This window comes from Ranitomeya imitator, chromosome 5 (genome assembly GCF_032444005.1).
Source record: "Ranitomeya imitator isolate aRanImi1 chromosome 5, aRanImi1.pri, whole genome shotgun sequence".
NCBI lineage: Eukaryota > Metazoa > Chordata > Amphibia > Anura > Dendrobatidae > Ranitomeya > Ranitomeya imitator.
Window position 1 is genome coordinate 378,937,355 of NC_091286.1, and position 23,495 is coordinate 378,960,849.

General features: G+C 44.4%; 1 protein-coding gene across 2 annotated transcripts in view; it reads right to left on the reverse strand.

Moving 5' to 3' along the window:
- Window positions 1-23,495, reverse strand: part of PRIM2 (DNA primase subunit 2) — a 339,774-nt gene that overhangs the window by 42,178 nt on the left and 274,101 nt on the right. For both annotated transcript variants that reach the window (XM_069726719.1, XM_069726718.1), the window contains exon 11: window positions 10,234-10,360. In XM_069726719.1, the coding sequence (XP_069582820.1) occupies window positions 10,234-10,360 (127 nt within the window). The remainder of the gene's footprint in view (window positions 1-10,233; window positions 10,361-23,495) is intronic.

A 23,495-nucleotide genomic window follows, 5' to 3' on the forward strand; every position in this document is an offset into this window, starting at 1 on the left:
CCCACTTAATTTGATGTTTTGCTCACTCAATGGGTAATTGTCAGCCTGTTTATATGAGCCAATAAAAGTTAAATAAGCGTTCCTAGGAATATTCATTCCCAATTATTGTCCGGGATAGATGGGTTTTTAGGCATTCCTTTCAGATTTCATATTGTTTATGAGCTTACAGATTTCCCACAATTACTTCAACATGGACTTAAGTTTGAAGTGTTCCACATCAAGGATCAGTGCTAGGCTCAGGTCCTATTATTTACAGAAATAAAAAGCACTTTAACCCCTTTACCCCCAAGGGTGGTTTGCACGTTAATAACTAGGCCAATTTTTACAATTCTGACCACTGTCCCTTTATGAGGTTATAACTCTGGAAAGCTTCAACGGATCCCAGTGATTCTGACATTGTTTTCTCGTGACATTGTACTTCATGATAGTGGTAAAAATTCTTTGATAGTACCTGCGTTTGTTTGTGAAAAAAACGGAAATTTGGCGAAAATTATGAAAATTTCGCAATTTTCCAACTTTGAATTTTTATGCAATTAAATCACAGAGATATGTCACACAAAATACTTAATAAGTAACATTTCCCACATGTTTACTTTACATCAGCACAATTTTGGAACCAAAATTTTTTTTTGTTAGGGAGTTATAAGGGTTAAAAGTTGACCAGCAATTTCTCATTTTTACAACACCATTTTTTTTAGGGACCACATCTCATTTGAAGTCATTTTGAGGGGTCTATATGATAGAAAATACCCAAGTGTGACACCATTCTAAAAACTGCACCCCTCAAGGTGCCCAAAACCATATTCAAGAAGTTTATTAACCCTTCTGGTGCTTCACAGGAATTTTTGGAATGTTTAAATAAAAATGTACATTTAACTTTTTTCACAAAAAAATTACTTCAGCTCCAATTTGTTTTATTTTCCCAAGGGTAAGAGAAGAAATTGGACCTCAAAAGTTGTTGTACAATTTGTCCCGAGTACGCTGATACCCCATATGTGGGGGTAAACCACTGTTTGGGCACACGGGAGAGCTCGGAAGGGAAGGAGCACCGTTTGACTTTTCAATGCAGAATTGGCTGGAATTGAGATCGGACGCTATGTCGCGTTTGGAGAGCCCCTGATGTGCCTAAACAGTGGAAACCCCTCAATTATAACTGAAACCCTAATCCAAACACACCCCTAACCCTAATCCCAACAGTAACCCTAACCACACCTCTAACCCTGACACACCCCTAACCCTAATCCCAACCCTATTCCCAACTGTAAATGTAATCTAAACCCTAACTTTAGCCCCAACCCTAACCCTAACTTTAGCCCCAACCCTAACTGTAGCCCAAACCCTAGCCTTAACCCTAATGGGAAAATGGAAATAAATAATGTTTTTTAATTTTTGCCTAACTAAGGGGGTGATGAAGGGGGGTTTGATTTACTTTTATAGCGGGTTTTTTAGCAGATTTTTATGATTGGCAGCCGTCACACACTGAAAGACGCTTTTTATTGCAAAAAATATTTTTTGTGTTACCACATTTTGAGAGCTATAATTTTTCCATATTTTGGTCCACAGAGTCATGTGAGGTCTTGTTTTTTGCGGGATGAGTTGACGTTTTTATTGGTAACATTTTCGGGCACGTGACATTTTTTGATCGCTTTTTATTACGATTTTTGTGAGGCAGAATGACCAAAAACCAGCTGTTCATGAATTTCTTTTGGGGGAGGCGTTTATACCGTTCCGCGTTTGGTAAAATTGATAAAGCAGTTTTATTCTTCGGGTCAGTACGATTACAGCGATACCTCATTTATATCATTTTTTTTATGTTTTGGCGCTTTTATACGATAAAAACTATTTTAAAGAAAAAATAATTATTTTTGCATCGCTTTATTCTCAGGACTATAACTTTTTTATTTTTTCGCTGATGATGCTGCATGGCGGCTCGTTTTTTGCGGGACAAGATGACGTTTTCAGCGGTATCATGGTTATTTATATCCGTCTTTTTGATCGCGTGTTATTCCACTTTTTGTTCGGCGGTATGATATAGCGTTTTTTTGCCTCTTTTTTTTTTTTCTTACGGTGTTTACTGAAGGGGTTAACTAGTGGGCCAGTTTTATAGGTTGGGTCGTTACGGACGCGGCGATACTAAATGTGTGTACTTTTATTGTTTTTTTCTTATTATTTAGATAAAGAAATGTATTTATGGGAATAATATATATATATTTTCATTTAGGAATATTTTTTTTTTATTTTTTTTACACATTTGGAAATTTTTTTTTTTTTAACTTTTTTACTTTGTCCCGGGGGGGACATCACAGTTTGCACAGCACTCTGTCAGATCACCGATCTGACATGCAGCACTGCAGGCTTCACAGTGCCTGCTCTGAGCAGGCTCTGTGAAGCCACCTCCCTTCCCTGCAGGACCCGGATGCCGCGGCCCTCTTGGATCCGGGGCCTGCAGCGAGGAAGGAGGTAGGAGACCCTCGCAGCAACGCGATCACATCGCGTTGCTGCGGGGGTCTCAGGGAAGCCCGCAGGGAGCCCCCTCCCTGCGCAATGCTTCCCTGTACCGCCGGCACATCGCGATCATGTTTGATTGCGGTGTGCCGGGGGTTAATGTGCCGGGAGCGGTCCGTGACCGCTCCTGGCACATAGTGCCGGATGTCAGCTGCGATAGGCAGCTGACACCCGGCCGCGATCGGCGGCGCTCCCCCCGTGAGCGCTGCCGATCGCATATGACGTACTATCCCGTCGAGGGTCAGATAGGCCCAGGGCACCTCGATGGGATAGTACGTCTAAGGTCAGAAAGAGGTTAAAGGGAATCTGTCACCCCAAAATTGGCCTATAAACTGCCAATGGCATCAGGGGCTTATCTACAGCATACATGTATCCTGAAAGGTAAGAAAAACAGGTTAGATTATACTCACCCAGGGGCGGTCCCAGTCCGGTCCGATGAGCGTCGTGGTCCGGTGCCTCCCATCTTTATACGATAACGTCCTCTTCTTGTCTTCCTGCCGCGGCTCCTATGCAGGCGTACATTGTCTGCCCTGTTGAGGGCAGAGCAAAGTACTGCAGTGCGCAGGCGCCGGGAAAGGTCAGAGATGCCCAGCACCTGCGCACTGCAGTACTTTGCTCTGCCCTCAACAGGGCAAAGTATGACTGCGCAGGAGCCATGGCAGGAAGAAAAGAAGAGGACAACATCGTATGAAGATGGGAGGAGCTGGATTATTGCGTTTTTACTTTTATCACTACGTTTGGATGCAGATTTAAAGCTGCTTTTTTAATGCCTTTGTTCTAAGTAAATAAAAGCTTTGATTCTGCACTTGAAAATGCTAATTATTTTTATAAACCTTTTTTCAGGCTCTCCATATAAGCCTACGTAGAAAAAGAAAAAAGGCACAATTCAACAAGGTCTTTATATGCACAGTGGGCATTAGCCTCCATGAAATCATATCTATGACCAGCTCTACCCATGCCTACTGTATCCTCACCCATCCCTTGGAGATTGTGAGCCCTCGCGGGCAGGGTCCTCTCTCCTCCTGTACCATTGTGACTTGTATTGTTTAAGATTATTGTACTTGTTTTTATTATCATATCACATTCAGTAATCAAAGTCATGTTATGTTTGTGTGTGTGTAGCCCATTCACTATCTCCATCTATCCCCCACCCCCTGAAGATGGCTGGACCATCATTGTAAATACACACCTGTGCTTTGTATCTCCCCCACCTCATTGTAGATTGTAAGCTCTCACCAGCAGGGTTGTCTTATTTCGCTTTAATTATTGTATTGTTAACGTTGTTACTTATGACTGTTGTGTTTGAAACTGTTAAACTATAAAGCGCTGCGGAATATGTTGGCGCTATATAAATAAAGATTATTATTATTATATAATTATGTATACCCCTTCTCACATGTAAAGCACCATGGAATAAATGGCGCTAGAATAATAAATAATAATAATACTTTGCTTGGCCAGTGAAACGCAGATTTTCTGCACATATAAAAAAAACACGCAATATTTACGCTACATGGGAGCATGAACCAATGTGGTTGCCCCTTTTTATAAAATCCTAGGCCCCAGGCACTGATATAAAAAGAAAAACCTCACCCTCCATGCCGGACAAAAAGAGGAAAGAACTATATCTTCGTTAATACGGAACGAGGACACAACCTTTGGTAAAAAGGAGGGAGCTGGTCTGAGCACCACCTTATCCTGATGGAACCGTAAAAAAAGGAGCGCGACAGGAAAGGGTTGCCAGCTCTGATACCCGCCTTATGGAAGTTATGGCCACGAAGAATACGACTTTCCAGGAAAGGAAAGTTAAAGAAATGTCCTAAAGGGGTTCGAAAGGAGCTTCCTGCAAGGCCCTTAAGACCAAATTAAGGTCCCAAGACTCCAGAGGAGTCCTATAAGGAGGGACCTTATGAGCGGCTCCCTGTAAGAAGGTCTTTACATGAAGGTTATTAGCAATCCTGCGCTGAAAAAGGACCGACACGGCTGAAATCTGTCTTTTAAGAGTACTTGGTGCCAACCCTGAATCCAAGTCAAATAAATAAGGCAGCACACTGTGGCTCTAAAACATGCAAACATGAAAATTGAACTGCATTACTGCACTAGAAATATGAAAAAATGAAAGCGTTTAGCGCATAAATTGGCCAATTTATGTGTACCTGGTAGCCACATTAGGGCATCTCTCTTATACCAGGTCCTACACTTGCCGTTCCTCGCTGAGAATAAACGTCTTCATCTGAATGGGTACCTGCGAAACCTCTTCTTAATGGACCTGCTGCGATTAAAACACCTGTGGCTAGGAGGCGGAGTGCTCAGTCAGAAGGCGGAGTGCTCAGTCAGAAGGCTAAAGAATACAAATTTCAAAAAACTGACCGTCACATCCAAACATAGAATAAGTGTGAACAGGTGCTGAACCTAGAGTCACCAACTCGTATAAAGTCAAATTAATAAGGCAGCACACTGAGGCGCTAAAACATGCAAACATGAAAATTGAACTGCATTACTGCACTAGAAATATGAAAAAATGAGAGCGTTTACCGCATAAATTGAGGTTTCGCAGGTACCCATTCAGATGAAGACGTTTATTTTTCATATTTCTAGTGCAGTAATGCAGTTCAATTTTCATGTTTGCATGTTTCAGCGCCGCAGTGTGCTTCCTTATTTATTTGACTTTATACGAGTTGGTGACTCTAGGTTCAGCACCTGTTCACACTTATTCTATGTTTGGATGTGACGGTCAGTTTTTTGAAATTTGTATTCTTTAGCCTTCTGACTGAGCACTCCGCCTTCTGACTGAGCACTCCGCCTCCTAGCCACAGGTGTTTTAATCGCAGCAGGTGAGCAGCTGTACTAGGTCCGTGCACCACGACCGACGCGGCCAATCCGGGGTGACCAGAATAGCTGCCACTCCCTCTGACTTGATTTACTTGATTACTTTCGGGAGCAGTGCCAGCGGGGGAAACGGATATGGGAGATGAAACTGGTTCCAAGTCAGAACTAACGCATCCACAGCGATTGCTTGTGGATCTCGGTACCGGGCAACAAACCTGGGCACCTTGGCATTCCTCCTGGACGCTATTAGATCCACATCCGGAGTCCCCCATCGATGGCATATTTGCTGAAATAACTAGGGATGGAGAGACCATTTCCCCGGACGCCAGGCCTTGCCAACTGAGGAAATCTGCCGCCCAGTTCTCTTCGCCCGGAATGTGGACTGCCGAAATCACCGAGTGATTCCTCTCGGCCCAGTAAAGTATTTGCTTTACTTCCTGCATGGCCGCCTTGCTGCGGGTGCCGCCTCCCTGATGATTTATGTATGCCACGGCTGTGGCATTGTCCGATTGAATCCAGACAGGGCGGCCCGCCAGAAGATGATGGAAATGCTACAAAGCCAGTCAAACTGCCCGAATCTCTAAGAGATTGATCAGAAGACTTGACTCCTGAGGGGACCAGCGCCCCTGGGCTGTGTGGTGAAAGAACACAGCTCCCCAACCTAGTAGACTGGCATCCATTGTAACCACTAGTCAATGGGTAGGAGGAAAGGGTTTCCCCTTCAGTAAGGATGGGCAGGTTAACCACCATGAAAGAGTCTGCCTGACCTGGGGGAACAAACGGCACCTGAGGTTGAGGGAGAATGGATTTTTGTCCCATGCTGCTAAAAGTGCATGTTGGAGAGGTCGAAGATGAAGCTGTGCAAATGGCACTGCTTCCATTGTCGCAACCATCCTTCCCAAGACCCTCATGCAGGACCGAATTGTATGAAAGCATGGCTGCCGAAGGGCCATCACCTCTCGCCGAAGAGCCAGGACCATGTCCTGGGGCAGGTTTGTCAGAGCTTGAGAGGTGTCGAAAATTATCCCTAGAAATGAAATTCTCCGAGATGGTACGAGGGATGACTTTTTTAAGCTCACTAGCCAACCCAGACGAGAAAGAGTGTCTAGTGAAATGCTGACATTTTCTTCGCAGGCCTGAAAGGTTGGCCCTTTGATGAGAAGATCGTCTAGATATGGCAAAACCAATATGCCTCGGGAGTGCAGAATGGACACCACAGTTGACATGACCTTTGTGAACACCCTGGGGGCGGAGGCCAGCCCGAAGGGTAAAGCCGTGAACTGGAAATGAATGTTTATGGCAAAACGGAGAAATCTTTGCTGTGAAGGAAATATGGGAATATGCAGGTAGGCATCCTGAATGTCTATCGAGGCTAAGAACTCCCCCTTTTCCATTGACGCAATGACTGACCGGAGAGATTCCATCCGAAAGTGACGAATGTTGACAAACCTGTTTAAACGTTTCAGGTCCAGAATGGGCCTTACCGTTCCGTCCTTTTTGGGCATTATGAACAGGTTGGAATAGAACCCTTGAAATCTCTCCTCCCTTGGAACTGGAATGATGACCCCGCAGAGATGAAGGGACTCTATGGAATTAAAACAGGGCTTGACGCCGGGACTCGGACCTGGGAAGACTGGATGGGATGAACCGGCGTGAAGGTTGACAAACCAGCTCTATCTTGTATCCTGAAGACACCAGCTCTCTCACTCACTTGTCGTGAACTGAGTTGAGCCAACCCTGATGAAACAAAAGTAGGCCCCCGCCTACTCTGTTGGCGGCGATCCGAGGATGCCTCCAGTCACTTGGCCGAAAACCTATGAGACCTAGATCCTCTCTATCTAGGCGGCTGGGAACGCATTCTTCCCCCCGGGTTGGCTCTATAGGAGAACCGATTGTCTCGGCCCTGGTTGGATCGACCCTGCGTAGTGGAATTTGACGCTGGGGTCAACCTAGTATTACGAAAGGGTTTGAAACGGGCCTGAAATTGGCGACGAAAAGGTTGTCTAATCCCTTGCTGTGGGAGAAAATTGCTTTTCCCTCCTGTGGTACCAGAAATAAGCTGATCCAGCTTCTCTCCGAATAAAAGGCCCCCCCTGATACGGGAGGGTTGTAAGAGATTTCTTAGAGGTAGAGTCTGCCCACCATGTTCTTAACCAGAGAGCCCTTCTAATGGCAATTGCATTTGCTGCCGCAGCACAGTCTGCTGTATCTAAGGATGCATTAATCAGATAGCTCCCAGCAAGAGTTATCTGACTTGACATTCAATTCCGCTGGCAAGTCCCTCTCTTGAAGAGCCTTTGTCAAAGATTCTGACCAAGACATCATGGCCCTAACAACCCAAACTGCCGCAAAAGAGGGAAAAAAGGGCTGAACCTGAAGCCTCAAAAACGGAACGAATCAAACTTTCTATAAGACGATCCGTAGGATCCTTAATAGAAGAGCCGTTGGGAAGTGATAACAGAGTGTTAGAGGCCAAGCAGGACACCGGTGGATCTACCGAAGGAGATTCGGCCCATTTATTACACAGCCCAGGAGAAAAAGGGTATCTTGCCTTCAAGGCTTTCTGCCCTGAAAAACGTTTGTCTGGGTGCTCCCAGTTTCGATAAACCATGTCCTCAAACTCGGGGTGAGATGAGAAAACCTTATGAGACTGTTTGGCCCACTTAAATGAAACTTTGTGATCCGAGGTTAAGGCGGGCTCGTCTTCTACACCCAGGGTCTGGTTGACGGCCTCAATCAGGCTATCTACTGACTCCTGAAGCCCAGGAGTCTCTAAATTTAGGGACCCCTCCAAATCATAGTCTGATCCGAGTTCCCCGCTTTCTGCTGGGAAGGTGAGCGAGAGACGGAACTCCAGGATGCAGATGCACCTGATGGCCCGGGAGACGCTGTGAGAGTTCACTTCCCCCGCGTCTGCCTAGCGTGAGCGTGGCCCCTGCAGGCCGGAAGGTTCCTGAGAAACGGAGGATCTCTCTAAGACAGACGAACTGCTGTCCCTGACTCCAGCCGGGGTCTGAAGGGACTCGATTGCCTTAGTTAGGGATGCCATGGATTGCGATAATGACATGACCCATTCCGGTAGAACCACCCCAGTCTCTGCCTGAGATGCAGGAGTAATCGCAAGGGAAAATGCTGGGGAACTCGCAGGGGGGCTCCTGAGCATGTTCAGAGTCACAGGCCTCGCAGAGACGATTATTCTGGGCATGCGGGAAAGGAGACCGACAGGCTACACATACGGTATATAGGACCGTGTGAGATTTGGTCCTTCTAGACAAGGTGATCCGCAGATGCTAAAATCGGGAGCTCTAAATTGGGGAAGAGGAGAAGCTTCTGCTGTCAGGCTGGGGGGAGAAGCACTTACCCTAGTCCTGTGTCCCTGCACGTACTGTGGAGCTGACCATCAAAACGGCGAGAGTGTGCCACCTTTATTCCGTGCCGACATCCGGGGGAGGAACCGCCGGAATTGCAGCGCCGCTGCGGCCTATAGCAGGCCAAAGCCTCAATTTCCCCTCAGCGAGGAAAGGAGGGGGCGGGCCTTCTCAGTGCTGCCTGTCACAGACGGAAGCTGGGGAGAAGACCTCCTGATTGACCCGGAAGTGCAGCCGGGATGCTAGGCCGGAAGAATGTACAATTTTCATAGTCATGAAAATACAGAAAAAGCTTTAAATGAGAAGGTGTGTCCAAACACTTGGTCTGTACTGTACATCAGGCGAGAAATGTTGGCACAGCGCAGGCACTGGGCATGTAATAAACACAGGAGGCGGCATACAGACGCAAGAGGGAGATGTTTGACGTCTCGGAGGCGGTTGACGCCGGGGGAGAAGACAAACCTCAGGAACACAATAGTGATATAGCGGGCAATTTATAAAAGTAATTATTTCAGCATTCCTAAGGATACTAAACACAAGAGCCACCTTCACAGAATGCAGCCTTAGCGCTGCCGAAGGTGGCTCTTTTACTTAAAAACGCCCTGGGGGATGACAGGTTCCCTTTAAGGTAGTTGACTACAATTATAAATAACTGTCCTAACTGCCTATAAAGTAGTGAGTCCTCCTAAATCAGATACTTCAAAGTATAGAGAAGTCCCCTAGACCTGGAAATGGGGTAAAGGCTCATTCGTACGAGCATACAATTGATGTGCGTTGTCCATGTGAAACATGCACAGAGAGCACATAGTTCCATTATAGAATGCATGCTCTAGTGGACCTGGCCAATTATCCAAGCAAACTGATGGTCTGTGTGGAAAAAGGATAGCAGCATCCACCACACTAGTCCGTTTTATGGACCAGAATAATGCAGGCTATGATGGACGGCAGTTTCGGCATACGTATGCAATGCGGATGAGCACACAGAGCTGCACACGGAGCCAGCCACATAAGCAATTTGCAGAGGAGAATGGTCTGATTTTCAATAGGCCTTATGGTAGCAAAACCTACGGATCCTCTGATGGTGAAACACCCCAACGTATTAAGGAATGTGTTATCTACTCTAGCCCCCATTTCCTTTTTTTTTTTTAAATAGAATTATCTAGTATGTGAGGAAAAAAAGTGCAGCACACCCAATTTAACGATCACTTAATCCCCTACTGCTCTCCATCCTTCCTCTCTTGATTTGCAGACTTCTACAGTCACACACCCAAATAATCACTGGCCACAGAGCTCGACTGCAGGAGTCACACCACAACAAGATATTCACGGCCAGTTTCTGTACATTATACTTTGGTCGTACGAACATTTAACTTAGGAATGGAGTGAAATTAGCGAGTATGGGATGTGTTATTTATTTATTTTTAAATTTCACACCATGCTTGGAGGTCACAGATAAACAATTTGATGGATGGACAACTCTTAACCAATTTCCAAACATATTTTTGGTAACTGTCAGGAATAACAAGCTTACCATGATAGTCGCCTTGACTTGGTGGGTTTGATAAAATAATTTTCATGCAGCTGTATGGTGTATAATCTGTTCTCTTCCCCTCCTTTCCATAGTTATGGCGGATGGAATAAGAATAACCTTTGTCAAACTGAAGATGAAATTACATTTGTTAGAACATGGGGTATTGCCAAGATGTAAAACAGCGACAATCACAATGACTATAAAACATTTCGGGATAACATGCGACAAAATGTTCAACATTCAGAAAAACTAAAGCCATCTGGATGGCTGTAAAATGGAGCATACACGTAGGGTATATACACACAGGTTGGCAGCTTCCCTATTCATCTCACTGGGGCTGCCAGGAATCAATGCACACAATGCAGAATCAACATCATCTGCAAATTCAGAGAAAAGTTTCGATATGATGCACGTAAATGTACCCTTACAGGTTCACCTACTGGCTTAGTGGCAAACATGGAAATATGCGTCAAACTACCAAACACTTGATTCTGAAGAGAGCGGTGACCACTTGTGTGTGTGAGTATAATTTGGACACCCTCCTACAGCCAGTCAGAGCACTAATAGGCGGGTGTACTCTTGGTATATACTATGGCGTGAAGAGAATAGTCTCTCTCATTGCAATTTACATTAATTACCGCTACTGTCTGCTCTCTAGTATCCTCCATTTATATTACTCATTTACTCTGTTAGTACATCTGCAGAATAAAAAAAAAAAGAACATGTTGGCTCTGATTCATCATTGCCTTTGCACCTGTTTTTTTGTCATGTTTTGTGCATTTTTATGTTTGGACCCAATACACTATTCTATTTTCACCTTTTTTGAAGTCCATTTTATATGTGCTTGCCTGTTTATTATTATTCTCAGTTTTGTGGGTGAAGTCTAGCATTTTAGCCAGATTCGTCAATTGTGACTTCGCAGAATTTGGCGCAACTTCACTCCAGTCCCATCCCGGTGTATTTTTTGAGTGCGCCAAAATGTTGGACCTTTACTGGCAACTTGATGCCAAAAAGATTTTTGGCAGCAAAAGTCTCAAAAACAATTCAATACCATTTTTTACTTTGTGCCAAAGTCATGAATAGCGTGCGCCATTTTGACAAATTTGGCGCCAAAACCAGCAACTAACAAGACAAAAATGCAAATGATGAATAAGGGCCCTAATTCACATATTTGTTTTTACATTTGGATATTTCTATTTCAGTCCCACTACACTCCCTAACAGAAGTTATGTCGCTTATCCATGTTATGTAAATAAAAGCTTATAACCTGACGTTAAATTCATCCATTGGTTGTATAAATTCTTTTGAAAGCGGAGACCCTCCGAAATGTGGTTTAGGTTAAGAAAATAAAATGTCATCAATGTAGAAATATTAATCAGTTAATGGACACAGAATAGTCAGATTTTGGCAAGACAAAAGTTTTGTCGCCTGGTCATATAATGCACCCAATCCTAGTTTACATCCTCATCTGTACTCAGTAAATGATCGGTTAATTAGTGTGTATATAAAAAGAAACCCAGCACCCCAGACCTTCACTTGAACTGCAACTGGAGCTCTGACAACATGCCAAAAATCCACCCTGAGACCAAAGCCTGGATTATCAAGAGGCTGAAGACCAGATTCACTGCAGAGGTGGCTGACACCTTTTATGTGTCTCCGCCTCAAGTACAAATAATTAAAAAAAAAAGATTTGGAGAGACTGGAGATGTGTTTGACAAGCCCAGGTTCAGCAGACCCCGCAAGACAACTGCTCAGGACGAACGTTTGTTGGTTAGAAAATCCAAAGCAAGCCCCTCTTCCACCTCAGCAGAGCTCCAGCAGGCCTGGTCACCTCAATTTCCTGTGTCAACTAAAACAGTTTGTAGGATTCTGACTTGAAATGGCCTCCATGGTCGAATCAGTGCCAAGAAGCCCGCACTAAACAAAAGGCAAATAAAAAAACCGTGTGGCATTTGCAAAGTCCAACAGCCAGCTAAACAGATGGACGCTGGAAAAGTAGCAGAAGGTGGATTTCTGTGATGAATCTTCAGTAGAATTACACCACAGCCGTCGCAAATACTGCAAGAGACCTACTGGAGCCCATATGGATCCAAAATACACCCAGAAAACAGCTAAACTTGGTGGTGGAAAGATCATGGTCTGGGGTTACATTCAGTATGGGGGTGTTCGAAACATTTGCAAGGTGGAAGGCAATATCAATAGCCTAAAATATCAAGAAGTATTAGCTACGTCTTATATTCCAAATCATAAAAAGGGGTAAAATTCTGCAGTAGGATGGTGCTCCATCTCATACATCCACCTCTACAACAAAGTTCCTCCAGACAAAAAAGATCAAGGTGCTCAAGGACTGGCCAGCCCAGTCACCAGACATGAACATCATTGAGCATGTTTGGGGTAGGATGAAAGAGGAAGCTTGGAAGACAAAACAAAGGAATCTAGATGGACTCTGGGAGGCATGTAAGACTGCATTCTTTGCTATTCCTGATGACTTCATTAATAAATTGTATGAATCATTGTTGATCCGCATGGATGCAGTCTTCAAGCTCATGGAAATCACACAAAATATTAAATATGACTCTAATAGCACCACAACTTCATTCACCAATGTTATGCAACATATATTTGTATTTTAAGTTAATTATTTGTTTGAATATCACATTAGTTTCTGTGGGCGACAAAACTTTTGTGTTGCTAAAACCTGACCATTCTGTGTCCATTAACTGATCAATATTTCTGCATTGATGCCAATTTATTTTCTAAACCTAAACCACATTTCGGAGGGTTTCAGCTTTCAAAAGAATAATTTATACAACCAATGGATGAATTTAACGTCAAGTTATAAGCTTTTACTTACATAACATGGATAAGCAACATAACTTCTGTCAGGGAGTGTAAAGTATTTAAACATGCAATATTCTCATGAACCTTATATTACACTGGCACATTTTAAGAGGGATATAATGGGGTACAGCCACAAGGGATAGGTTTACTGCAGAGTATTTTCACAGCAAAGCCAAGTAAATCTGCAGGGAATTCTGCATCTTGTAGGTTTGTGACAGCTGATAATTACTAACACCTTGGTGCCATACTCCATATTGAGCTGTCCATACTGCAGTGAAGATGTAAATGAGCCGATGGTGGAGATTCAGCCTAGAGCTGAGTGGGTGCATTTAGGCCCACTTGACCTAAGTGCAGAAAGACACGGATGCTATGATGTGATGAGCGACTTATAATTGTAGTTATTATTGAACCGTATTTGCTGCCAAATTCCGATTACATCTGAAGATCCTCATTATGTGCTGACATTGGCCTATACAAGCTGTCATTATCTAACTGATAATTAGGCATTAGTTATGCTAAGCAGCAGCAGAATGATATATTGTATGCACACACTCAGGAACAATATTTTACCGAATTTCTGTTCAATATATCCAAGTATATATGGCAGGCTTACACACATGATGTCATATGTAAACAATTGGGTCTCTTGAAAACAATAATAAGTAAAAAATCACTGGGTAATGATTGGCTGAAGTGACTCCACGCCTATCAAGAAATAACATCAGTAGACAACATCATCTGGAGGGCACACAATACTGTGAGCTAGTCAACATTTGGGGTTTATATTCCCATTACCAGGATTTGATTCAAACAGAAAAATGCAGGAATTGCTTCTTAAGAGTCATTTCATTTCTGAAACATTAGACTGGACATTTAGCATCCCAACTGCAGCAGTGCTTACATTATGGCCTTATCGAAGACCAGACAAGTATATCATGAGAACTTGTATAACATGAATGAAAATAGATTGAATAGAATTATTATACATTTATATAGAGCCATTTATTCCATGGTGCTTTACATGTGAAACGGGGCAAATATAAACAAGCACAATAAACATGAGCAATACAAAGCACACACAAGTACAGGAGAGAGGACCCTGACCGCGAGGGCTCACAGTCTACAGGGGATGGGTGAGGATACACTAGGAGAGGGTAGAGCTGGTCGTGCGGCGGTTCAGCAGACTAAGGGTCACTGCATATTGTAGGCATGTTGGAAGAGGTGGGTCTTCAGGTTCTTTTTGAAGGTTTCCGTGATAGGCGAGAGTCTGATGTGTTGGGGTAGAGAGTTCCAGAGTATGGGGGAAGCCCGGGAGAAATCTTGTATGCGGTTGTGGGAAGAAGAGATAAGAGGGGAGTAGAGAAGGAGATTTTGAGAGGATTGAAGGTTGCGTGTGAGTAAGTACCGGGAGACCATGTCACAGATGTATGGAGGAGACAAGTTGTGGATGGCTTTATATGTCATAGAAAGGGTTTTGAACTGGAGCCTCTGGACAATAGGAAGCCAGTGAAGGGCTTGGCAGAGAGGAGAGGCTGGGGAATAACAGGGAGACAGGTGGATTAGTCGGGCAGCAGAGTGTAGGATGGACTGGAGTGGTGCCAGAGTGCTGGAGGGGAGGCCACAGAGTAGGAGATTGCAGTAATTGAGGTGGGAGATAAGGGCGTGCACTAGCGTTTTTGTGGTTTCATGGTCAAGGAATGCACGGATCCAAGAAATATTTTTGAGTTTGATTGGGCAGGAGGAGGCAAGGGCTTGGATATGAGGCTTGAAAGAGAGGGCAGAGTCGAGGATCACACCGAGCATGCGGAACTGGGGAAAGTGAGCAGCCATTGACATTGATGGATAGGTTTGGTGGAGGGGTAAAGTGAGAAGGGGGAAAGATGATGAATTCTGTTTTCTCCATGTTCAGTTTTAGAAAGCGAGCAGAAAAGAAAGCTGAAATAGCAGACAAATATTGTGGGATTTTGGTGAGTAAGCAGGTGAGGTCGGGTCCAGATTGGCAGATCAGCATGTCATCAGTGTAGAGATGATACTGCAAACCGTTGGATTCAATGAGATGTCCCAGGCCGAAGGTGTAGATGGAGAAGAGCAGGGGCCCTAGTACTGAGCCTTGGGGAACACCGACAAACAGGGGGCGAGGTGAGGAGGTGGTGTGGGAGAGGGAGACACAATATTCGGTCTGTTTGATATGACGAGATCCAAGATAGGGCCAAGTCTGTGATGCCAAGAGATGAGAGAATCTGTAGCAGGAGGGAGTGGTCCACAGTGTCAAAGGCAGAAGACAGGTCTAGGAGAAGGAGGACAGAGTAGTGTCGCTTGCTCTAAGGCTACGTTCACATTAGCGTTCCGCTAATGTGCGTCGCTGTTGCGTCGGCGACGCAGTGGCGACGCGCCCCTATGTTTAACATGGGGGACGCGTGCGTTTTTTTGTTGCGTTTTCCGACACGTGCGTCGTTTTCGACGCTAGCGTCGGACGCAAGAAAATGCAACAAGTTGCATTTTTCGTGCGTCCGATTTTCATCAAAAAACGACGCACGCGTCGCAAAACGCAGCGTTTTTGCGTGCGTTTTTTGTGCGTCGTGCGTTGCGTCACCGGCGCGCAACGCTAATGTGAACGTAGCCTTAGCGGTTAGTAGATCATTGGTGACTTTGGTTAGGGCAGTTTCAGTTGAGTGATGCGATTGGAAGCCATATTGTAACCAGTCAAAGAGGGAGCAGGAGGAGAGGTAAGAGGACAGTTCAAAGATGGGCATGCTGTTCCAGGAGTTTTGAGGCATAAGGGAGAAGAACTATTGGGCGATAGCTAGACACAGAGGATGGGTCGAGGGAGGGCTTTTTGAGGATGGGTGTGATCGAGGCATGCTTGAAGGATGAGGGAAAGACATCATTTGTAAGTGAGAGGTTGAAGAGGTGTGTTAGGGTTGGGATGAAGACAGTGGCGAGGTTAGGGATAAAGTGGGACAGGAGCGGGTCAAGCGCACAAGTGGTGAGATGTGATCTTGACAGGAGGGTGGAGAGCTGATCTTCTGTCATGGTGGAGAAGTCAGTTTGGGAGGAACAGGGTTGAGCAGCTAAGAGGGGCTTTGAGGGATGCAGGCCAAAGCTTTCTCTGATTGTATAGATATTCTGCTTAAAGAAAGAGGCGAAGTCTTCAGCAGAAATGAGAGGAGAGGGAGGTGGTGCTGTGGGACGGAGTGTTGAAAAGCTGTTTAGGGTTGTGAGACAGGGAGGATATGAGAGATGAGAAGTTTGCTTTGCGGCAGTGAGTGTGGACTTGAAGCAGGCGAGGGACTGCTTGTATGCGATAAAGTGCTCAGCAGAACGGGATCTCTTCCATCTCCGCTCAGCAACCCTGGAAGCCCGTCTCAGTTATTTGGTCAGGTTGGGCTGCCTGTTGATTGTACGAGTTTTGCTGTGCGTGAGGGGGATGGCTGTTATGATCTGGTGGTTTAGGAACAACATGAGACAAGCTCTGAAGGAGGTGGTATCTGTACTGACCGCAGACCCTGAACCTAGCAGCGCAACTAGAAATAGCCGTGGGGGGTACCTGACGCTCCCTAGACCCCTCGGCACAGCCTAAGATCTAACTTCCCCTAAAGATGGAAACAGGAAACCTATCTTGCCTCAGAGAAAATCCCCAAAGGAAAGATAGCCCCCCACAAATATTGACGGTGAGAGGAGGGGAAATTAACATACGCAGAGATGAAATCAGATTTTAGCATAGGAGGCCAGTCTAGCTTGATAGATAGGACAGGAAAGGATACTGTGCGGTCAGTATAAAAACTACAAAACAATCCACACAGAGTTTACAAAATCTCCACACCTGACTAAAGGTGTGGAGGGTAAATCTGCTTCCCAGAGCTTCCAGCTAACAGAAAAAATCCATAATGACAAGCTGGACAAAAAAAGAATGCACAGAACAATAAGTCCACAACATGTGGACTGAAATGAGCAAAGCCAGAACTTATCTTTGCAGAACTGGTCAGGAAACCAGGAGAATCCAAGCAGAGATGTGAATCCAGCCAGAGAACATTGACAAGTGGCATAGGCTGAAGACTAGAGCAAGGTTAAATTGCAGAGCCAGGAGAGACGATTAGTGAAAGCAGCTGCTAAAGCTAAACCCAAGGAGCGGCAGTTCCACTCAAAACCACCAGAGGGAGCCCAAGGGCAGAATTCACAAAAGTGCCATCTACAACCACCGGAGGGAGCCCAAGAACGGAATTCACAACAGATGGCCAAATCAAGTGCTGCCGTTATTGTGGTGTTGTATAAAGTGGCAGCAGCATCTGTGTCATGTAAGGAAGCTATGTCTGTAAGAGGGAGAAGGGACTCAGAGTGAGTGTAAATTGAGGTGTTTGAGATTTCTGCGAGAGTGGGTGAGTTTATGGAGTGGGGGTTGCACAATAGGAGAGGAGAGGGAAGAAAATGTCAGTAGGTTGTGGTCACACAGGGGGAGGGGTGAGTTAGTGAGATTATTAAGGGAACAGAGGTGGGCGAAGATAAGGTCCAGCATGTAGCCATCTTTGTGAGTGGCCACGGAGGACCACTGAATGAGGCCAAAGGGGGCAGTCAGTGATAAAAGTTTAGAGGCAGCTGAGGTGGAAGTGTCAATGGGGATTTTGAAGTCACCCATGATGATAGTGGGGATGTCAGAAGAAAGGAAATGAAGTAGCCAGGTGGGTAAGTGGTCGAGAAAGGTGGAGATGGCTAGCTCTGGCAGGCGGTAGATAACAGCCAGCTGGAGGTTGGAGGGGGAGTAGATGTGGACGGAGTGCACCTCAAAACGAGGGAAGAGTAGCAGAGGGTAGTAGCGGAATTGGTGCAAAGGAGCAGGTATCAGACAGGAGCAAGCCAACTCCTCCACCACGTTTGTTGCTCGGGCAAGGGGTGTGAGAGAGCTGTAATCTGCCATAATAAAGTGCAGCTGGAGAGGCTGAGTCAGGGGGGGTGAGCCAGGTTTCAGTGATGCCAAGGAAGGAGAGTTTGTTGGTGAGAAAGAGGTCATGGATATACAACAGTTTGTTGCATTGAAAAAGACTTATAGGGACTAAAGTACTGGAATACCTGCAGGGGTTTTAACATCCCATTATCATTCCATAGACATTAGCATGTAGTTGGTTCCCCTTTTGCCAAAAAAATAGCTTCCATTCTTCTGGGAAGGATTTCTACAAGATTTTGGAGTGCATCTGAGAATTTTTGCACATTCACATTGGAAGAGCATTTGTGAGGTCAAACAGTGATGATGGGTCTGGTTCCAAATCTCCATTCTAGTTCATCCCAAAGGTGTTCAATGGTGGTCAGGATTCTGTTTGGACAAGTCAAATTCTTCCACATAAAACTTGCACAATTATGGACATTCCTTTGTGCACCAGGGAACAGTAAAGGACCTTCCCCAACTGTTCCATAAAATTGTAAACATACACTGTTGCGAAATGTTTTTGTATGCAGACGCATAAACATTTCTGTCCACTGAAACGAAGAGACCTAGGCCAACCCCTGATAAACAACCTCACAACATTATCCTTCATACGCCAAGTTGACACATTACAGTCAGGCAGGTAACATTCTATTGGCATTCACCAAACTCCGACTTATCCAGATTGATGGAACGATCACAGCGCCCTGAGTACGGGGACGGGGACAGATGGCACCTCTTCCCAAGCAGATCAGATGTCAGTGACAGCTATTGGCACGGAACGGTTTAAATGTATAAGGGACATAGCACGTCACAATGCAGGAACTGACACCCGCTCATGAAGTGCTAGGTCAGTCATTCGGTTAAAGTGTTAAATTCAGTGAGCTCTTTAGAACGATTAAAGCATTCACAAATGTCTATGAAAGCAAACTGCAGGGCTGGGGCTTTGGCAATGGGGCTGAATGAAAAAACTGAATACACTAGTTAAAAGGTGTTTAACCTAGTTAAGCAGGTAGGTGAAATGTAAATGTATGAATAAAAACCATTTTAATACTGATAATAATGAATTATAAACTATTATGCATGAGATCTCAATTTCTACACTTTCATATAGAAGATTCAGTTGAATCCGTTTGTTACTGTGAATCGCACAGAACTTGCCTGCATAAGGGGTTAACCAGAGGAAATTATCCACAAAATGCTGTGATACGTAAAGTGTTTCAAGCCATGAACACCATCTGCAAATTGATGGATACTGATCAAAAACTTTCATTCTGCATTATTTATTCCTAAATGGAAGGGCATTCATTTCCAATTGTTTATTGTGCTGAAAACAGCTCCGTCTAGAACAGCTGCTTAAAAAATTCCCCCGTCACAACTTCAACATAGAAAAAAACCAACAATCCGGCTGTTTTTCCTCCGTCCGTCACAGCCATTCCCCATATTACTGAACTGTGAGGACATATTCTGATTTTTCCTTTTCCCGGCTATCATCTTTGCAGGACGTGAAATTGATAATACCTTAATGCCACTTTAAATCTCAAGCGCATAACACCATACCCCTTAAAAGCCGACATAAAAGCATTATTTTCCCAGCTCTATTGCATGATATATAATACCTTAACATTACCATAAGCCTTTGTATTTGCATGCTAAGCAGAGCAGGGAGAGAAACGTTTCAGTGTATCTGATTTAAAGGAAATTAATTTCCATATTAAGTGAGTGGCTAGCCGACTTGTGATCTTGGAAGGGAAGTTGTCACCCATAAAATGTCTGGCTATGCCTTTGAGCAGTCAACCTTTACCACAGATCTTACTGGTGACTGCCATGAAGTAGAATTATTCTGTAATCTAATGAGATGTGCTGCACAAATAATTATCCCCAGAACAGAACAGCCGTACTCTGCAGAAACAGATGGGATACTACCGTACTTATGAATATATAATTTACAGCCGGCAAAGGCATTGAATAAACAGCAGGAGAATAAAAAAAGATCCATTCCAAGATGATGGTGTAGAAGGGGAAAAACAGCCCATCTTATAATCCCCATCCCATGCATGCCATCATTTAAAGAGGACCGGTCGAGAAAAAAAAGAAGAAAAAAAAGTAAAATGAAAAAAAAAAAATTGATATAAATATCTTTTAGAAATCAGTGTTCCCTAGATTCTGCCACTTTTTTCCCCATTTTGTGCTGTCACTCCATTGCAGAGATATTTCCAAATATTGTGCTCCAAAAGCAACTGATGTGATCTGTTTGTGGTTCAACTACCAGTGTTCTCCAACTCCGGTCCTCAAGAGCCACCAACAGATCATGTTTTCAGGATTTCCTTAGTCTTGCACAGGTGATGCAATTATCACCTGTGCAATACTAAGGAAATCCTGAAAACATGACCTGTTGGTGGCTCTTGAGGACCGGAGTTGGGGAACACTGAACTAGACGTTTCTTCACGATTTCATCCCTCCCAGACACGATCAATCACAGCTCAGCGGCTGGTCCAGCAGTCTCAGATGCTGCCGAGCTGTGAATAGCAGCATCTGGTAGGGAGCTGTGACAGCACATGCCCCCAGAGAAAACTCTGAAACAAACCCCATTGGACTGCAAGCAGAGATTTCACATACTGTGCTCCAAAAGTAGTAAATGTGAATATTTGCAATGAAGCAACACAGGGGAGTTAAAGGATTTTTAGAAATTATTTAACAATTCTTTTTGCAAGGGACAGGTTCTCTGTAAAAGCAAAAATGCAACTTGAAAACATTTGTGTAGTTGATGAGAAAAAAAATTACCCCTTAAGAGACTACAGTTTAAAAAAAAAAACAACAACTTTATTTTATTGTCACACTACAGGCCAATTTCATGGAATTCTACCTTTGTGGTTGGTGCTACTGGAGCAAACAACAATCCATTAAGAAGAAAACCTTGCCTTTTAAAGGGCACCCACTTTGCCATCATGTCTCTGAGCAACATAATAGTACCAAATGTGTCATTTATATCATAAAGTTTCGGTAGGATGGAAGAGGGACGGTGGACTAAAATGCAAACGTGACCCAAGCAGAGTCCAAAGGGATTTCTAACCTGAGCTCATTATTGCCAAGTGACATAATTTACAATATAGAATGGTTTTCTTTTGACATTTTCTTTGAGATATATAAAATATATATTTGTTTTAAAATTGCCTTATACTCCTAATGGTCCAGTGACCAAGACTTTGATAATTAATGAAATTTAGCAGTGAATGGCCTACTTGGCTAGATAGTTTTAGTTGTAGTATAAGTAGTCCGATTTTATTTTTAGTTGTAGTATAAGTAGTCTGTTTTTTATTTTTATTATTTCAGATTTAACTTTATTCATTATTGTTAACAGATTATACATCATTTTATTGGTATTTTGTAATAAAAGGGGAGTTACTCCTCACTATTAAAACTATAATTGCATTCATCTAGGGAACATTGCAGTTTTAGAACATGAAGTAATTTAGGAATATACAATTAGTCACAAATTAATTCTGTGTTCTCCATCCAGAAAAGTCCTAAGAGGGTATCTAAGACAGCAATACAGCCCAGCAGGATCCAATACCTGACTAAGGGCAGTCCCACACGTCCAGATAATTCCGGTACCGGAATTATCCGTGTCCCCGTGCGTTTCTGTGGCACATCAGTGTGGCACACGTGTGCCGCCCGTGTGCCCACTGGGTACCACACGCACCGTGCAGGAGACAGCGCTACAGTAAGCGCTGTCCCCCCCCACTGGTGCTGAAGCCGCCATTCATATCTTCTTTGCAGCAGCGTTTGCTGTACAGAAGATATGAATATTCCTTTTTTTTTTGTTTCTCGTGTTTAAAATAAAGATCCATGTGCCCACCCCCCGTGCGCCCGCCCGCTGTTCATAAAATACTCACCTGGCTCCCTCGCTGGCTGGCGCTGCTTCCTGTCCTAGCCGCACCTTCTACTGTATGAGCGGTCAAGTGGGGCCGTCGATTACAGTCATGAATATGCGGCTCCACCTGCCATAGGGGTGGAGCCACATATTCATTACTGTAAATGAGCGGCCCCTCGTGACCGCTCATACAGTAGAAGGTGCGGCCAGGACAGGAAGCAGCGTCAGCCAGCGAGGGAGCCGGGTGAGTATTTTAAGAACAGCGGAGGGACGCACAGGGGGTGGACACATGGATCTTTATTTTAAACACGAGAAACAAAAAAAAAGGAATATTCATATCTTCTCTACAGCAAACGCTGCTGCAAAGAAGATATGAATGGCGGCTTCAGCACCAGTGGTGGGGGGACAGTGCTTACTGTAGCGCGGTCTCCTGCACGGCACACGGACTGCACACGGACAACGTCCGTGTGCGGTACGTGTTTTACACGGACCCATTGACTTTAATGGGTCCGTGTAATCCGTGCGCTCCCACGAACACTAACATGTCTCCGTGTTTGGCACACGGAGACACGGTCCGCAAAAAATCAATGACATCTGCACAGATGCGTTGATTTGAATGTGTCTATGTGTGTCAGTGGCTACGGTACGTGAGGAAACTGTCACCTCACGTACCGGAGCCACTGACGTGTGAAACCGGTCTAAAGAAAGATTTACTAAAGGGCATAGACAGGATTTTTCTTTGTAACCAACAGGCTTCTGTAGCAGGGAGGACACAAAAGAGAATATACAGACAGGACAGCAGAGGATCACAGCTGATTCTTTTTGTGTGGAAAAACATTTCACTGTCTGATTTTAAACAATTTTTTACCTCAAAGAAATAATACATTTGTGATCCTGTGATGTTAGATCTGTATGCTTTTTCTCTCCTCCCTGCTCAGGAGCTGTAGTATGATCAGATCATGCCCCTGCACGGTCAGACACAGCCATTACACAGCAGGGGCACAGTGATAAGATTATCTCAGCACAGGAACATTTTTTAAACACTTCCAATTGTGGAAATTATTATTATTCCAGGATATGTTGAATAAAATCAACTTTGTTCATGGGACAACCTCATTAAAGTCACATCTATCACCAGATTTCACGATACAAACTTCAAACATTATTACTTATATCTGACGAGACTGATGTACTTACTTTGATAATCAATGTTAAAACGGCTCTATAGCTACAATGCTGAACTGGACATTATAGGAGTACATGTGGACTTATAAAATGCTTATTTTATATCGAAGATGGTTTGGGGAACACAAAAAGTATTGTCCAGCTGTTCTGACAGATGTTCAAGGAATCAAGTATAAGATCTATTTTACCCCTTTCTGGCATTGGACGTACTATTCCGTCCATGTGGGGGGGCCCTACTTCCCAAGGACGGAATAGTACGTCCAGAGCGATCAGCCGCGCTCACAGGGGGAGCGCGGCCGAGTGTCAGCTGACTATCGCAGCTGACATCCGGCACTATGTGCCAGGAGCGGTCACAGACCGCCCCCGGCACATTAACCCCCGGCGGTATAGGGAAGCATCGCGCAGGGAGGGGGCTCCCTGCGTGCTTCCCTGAGACCCCAGCAGCAA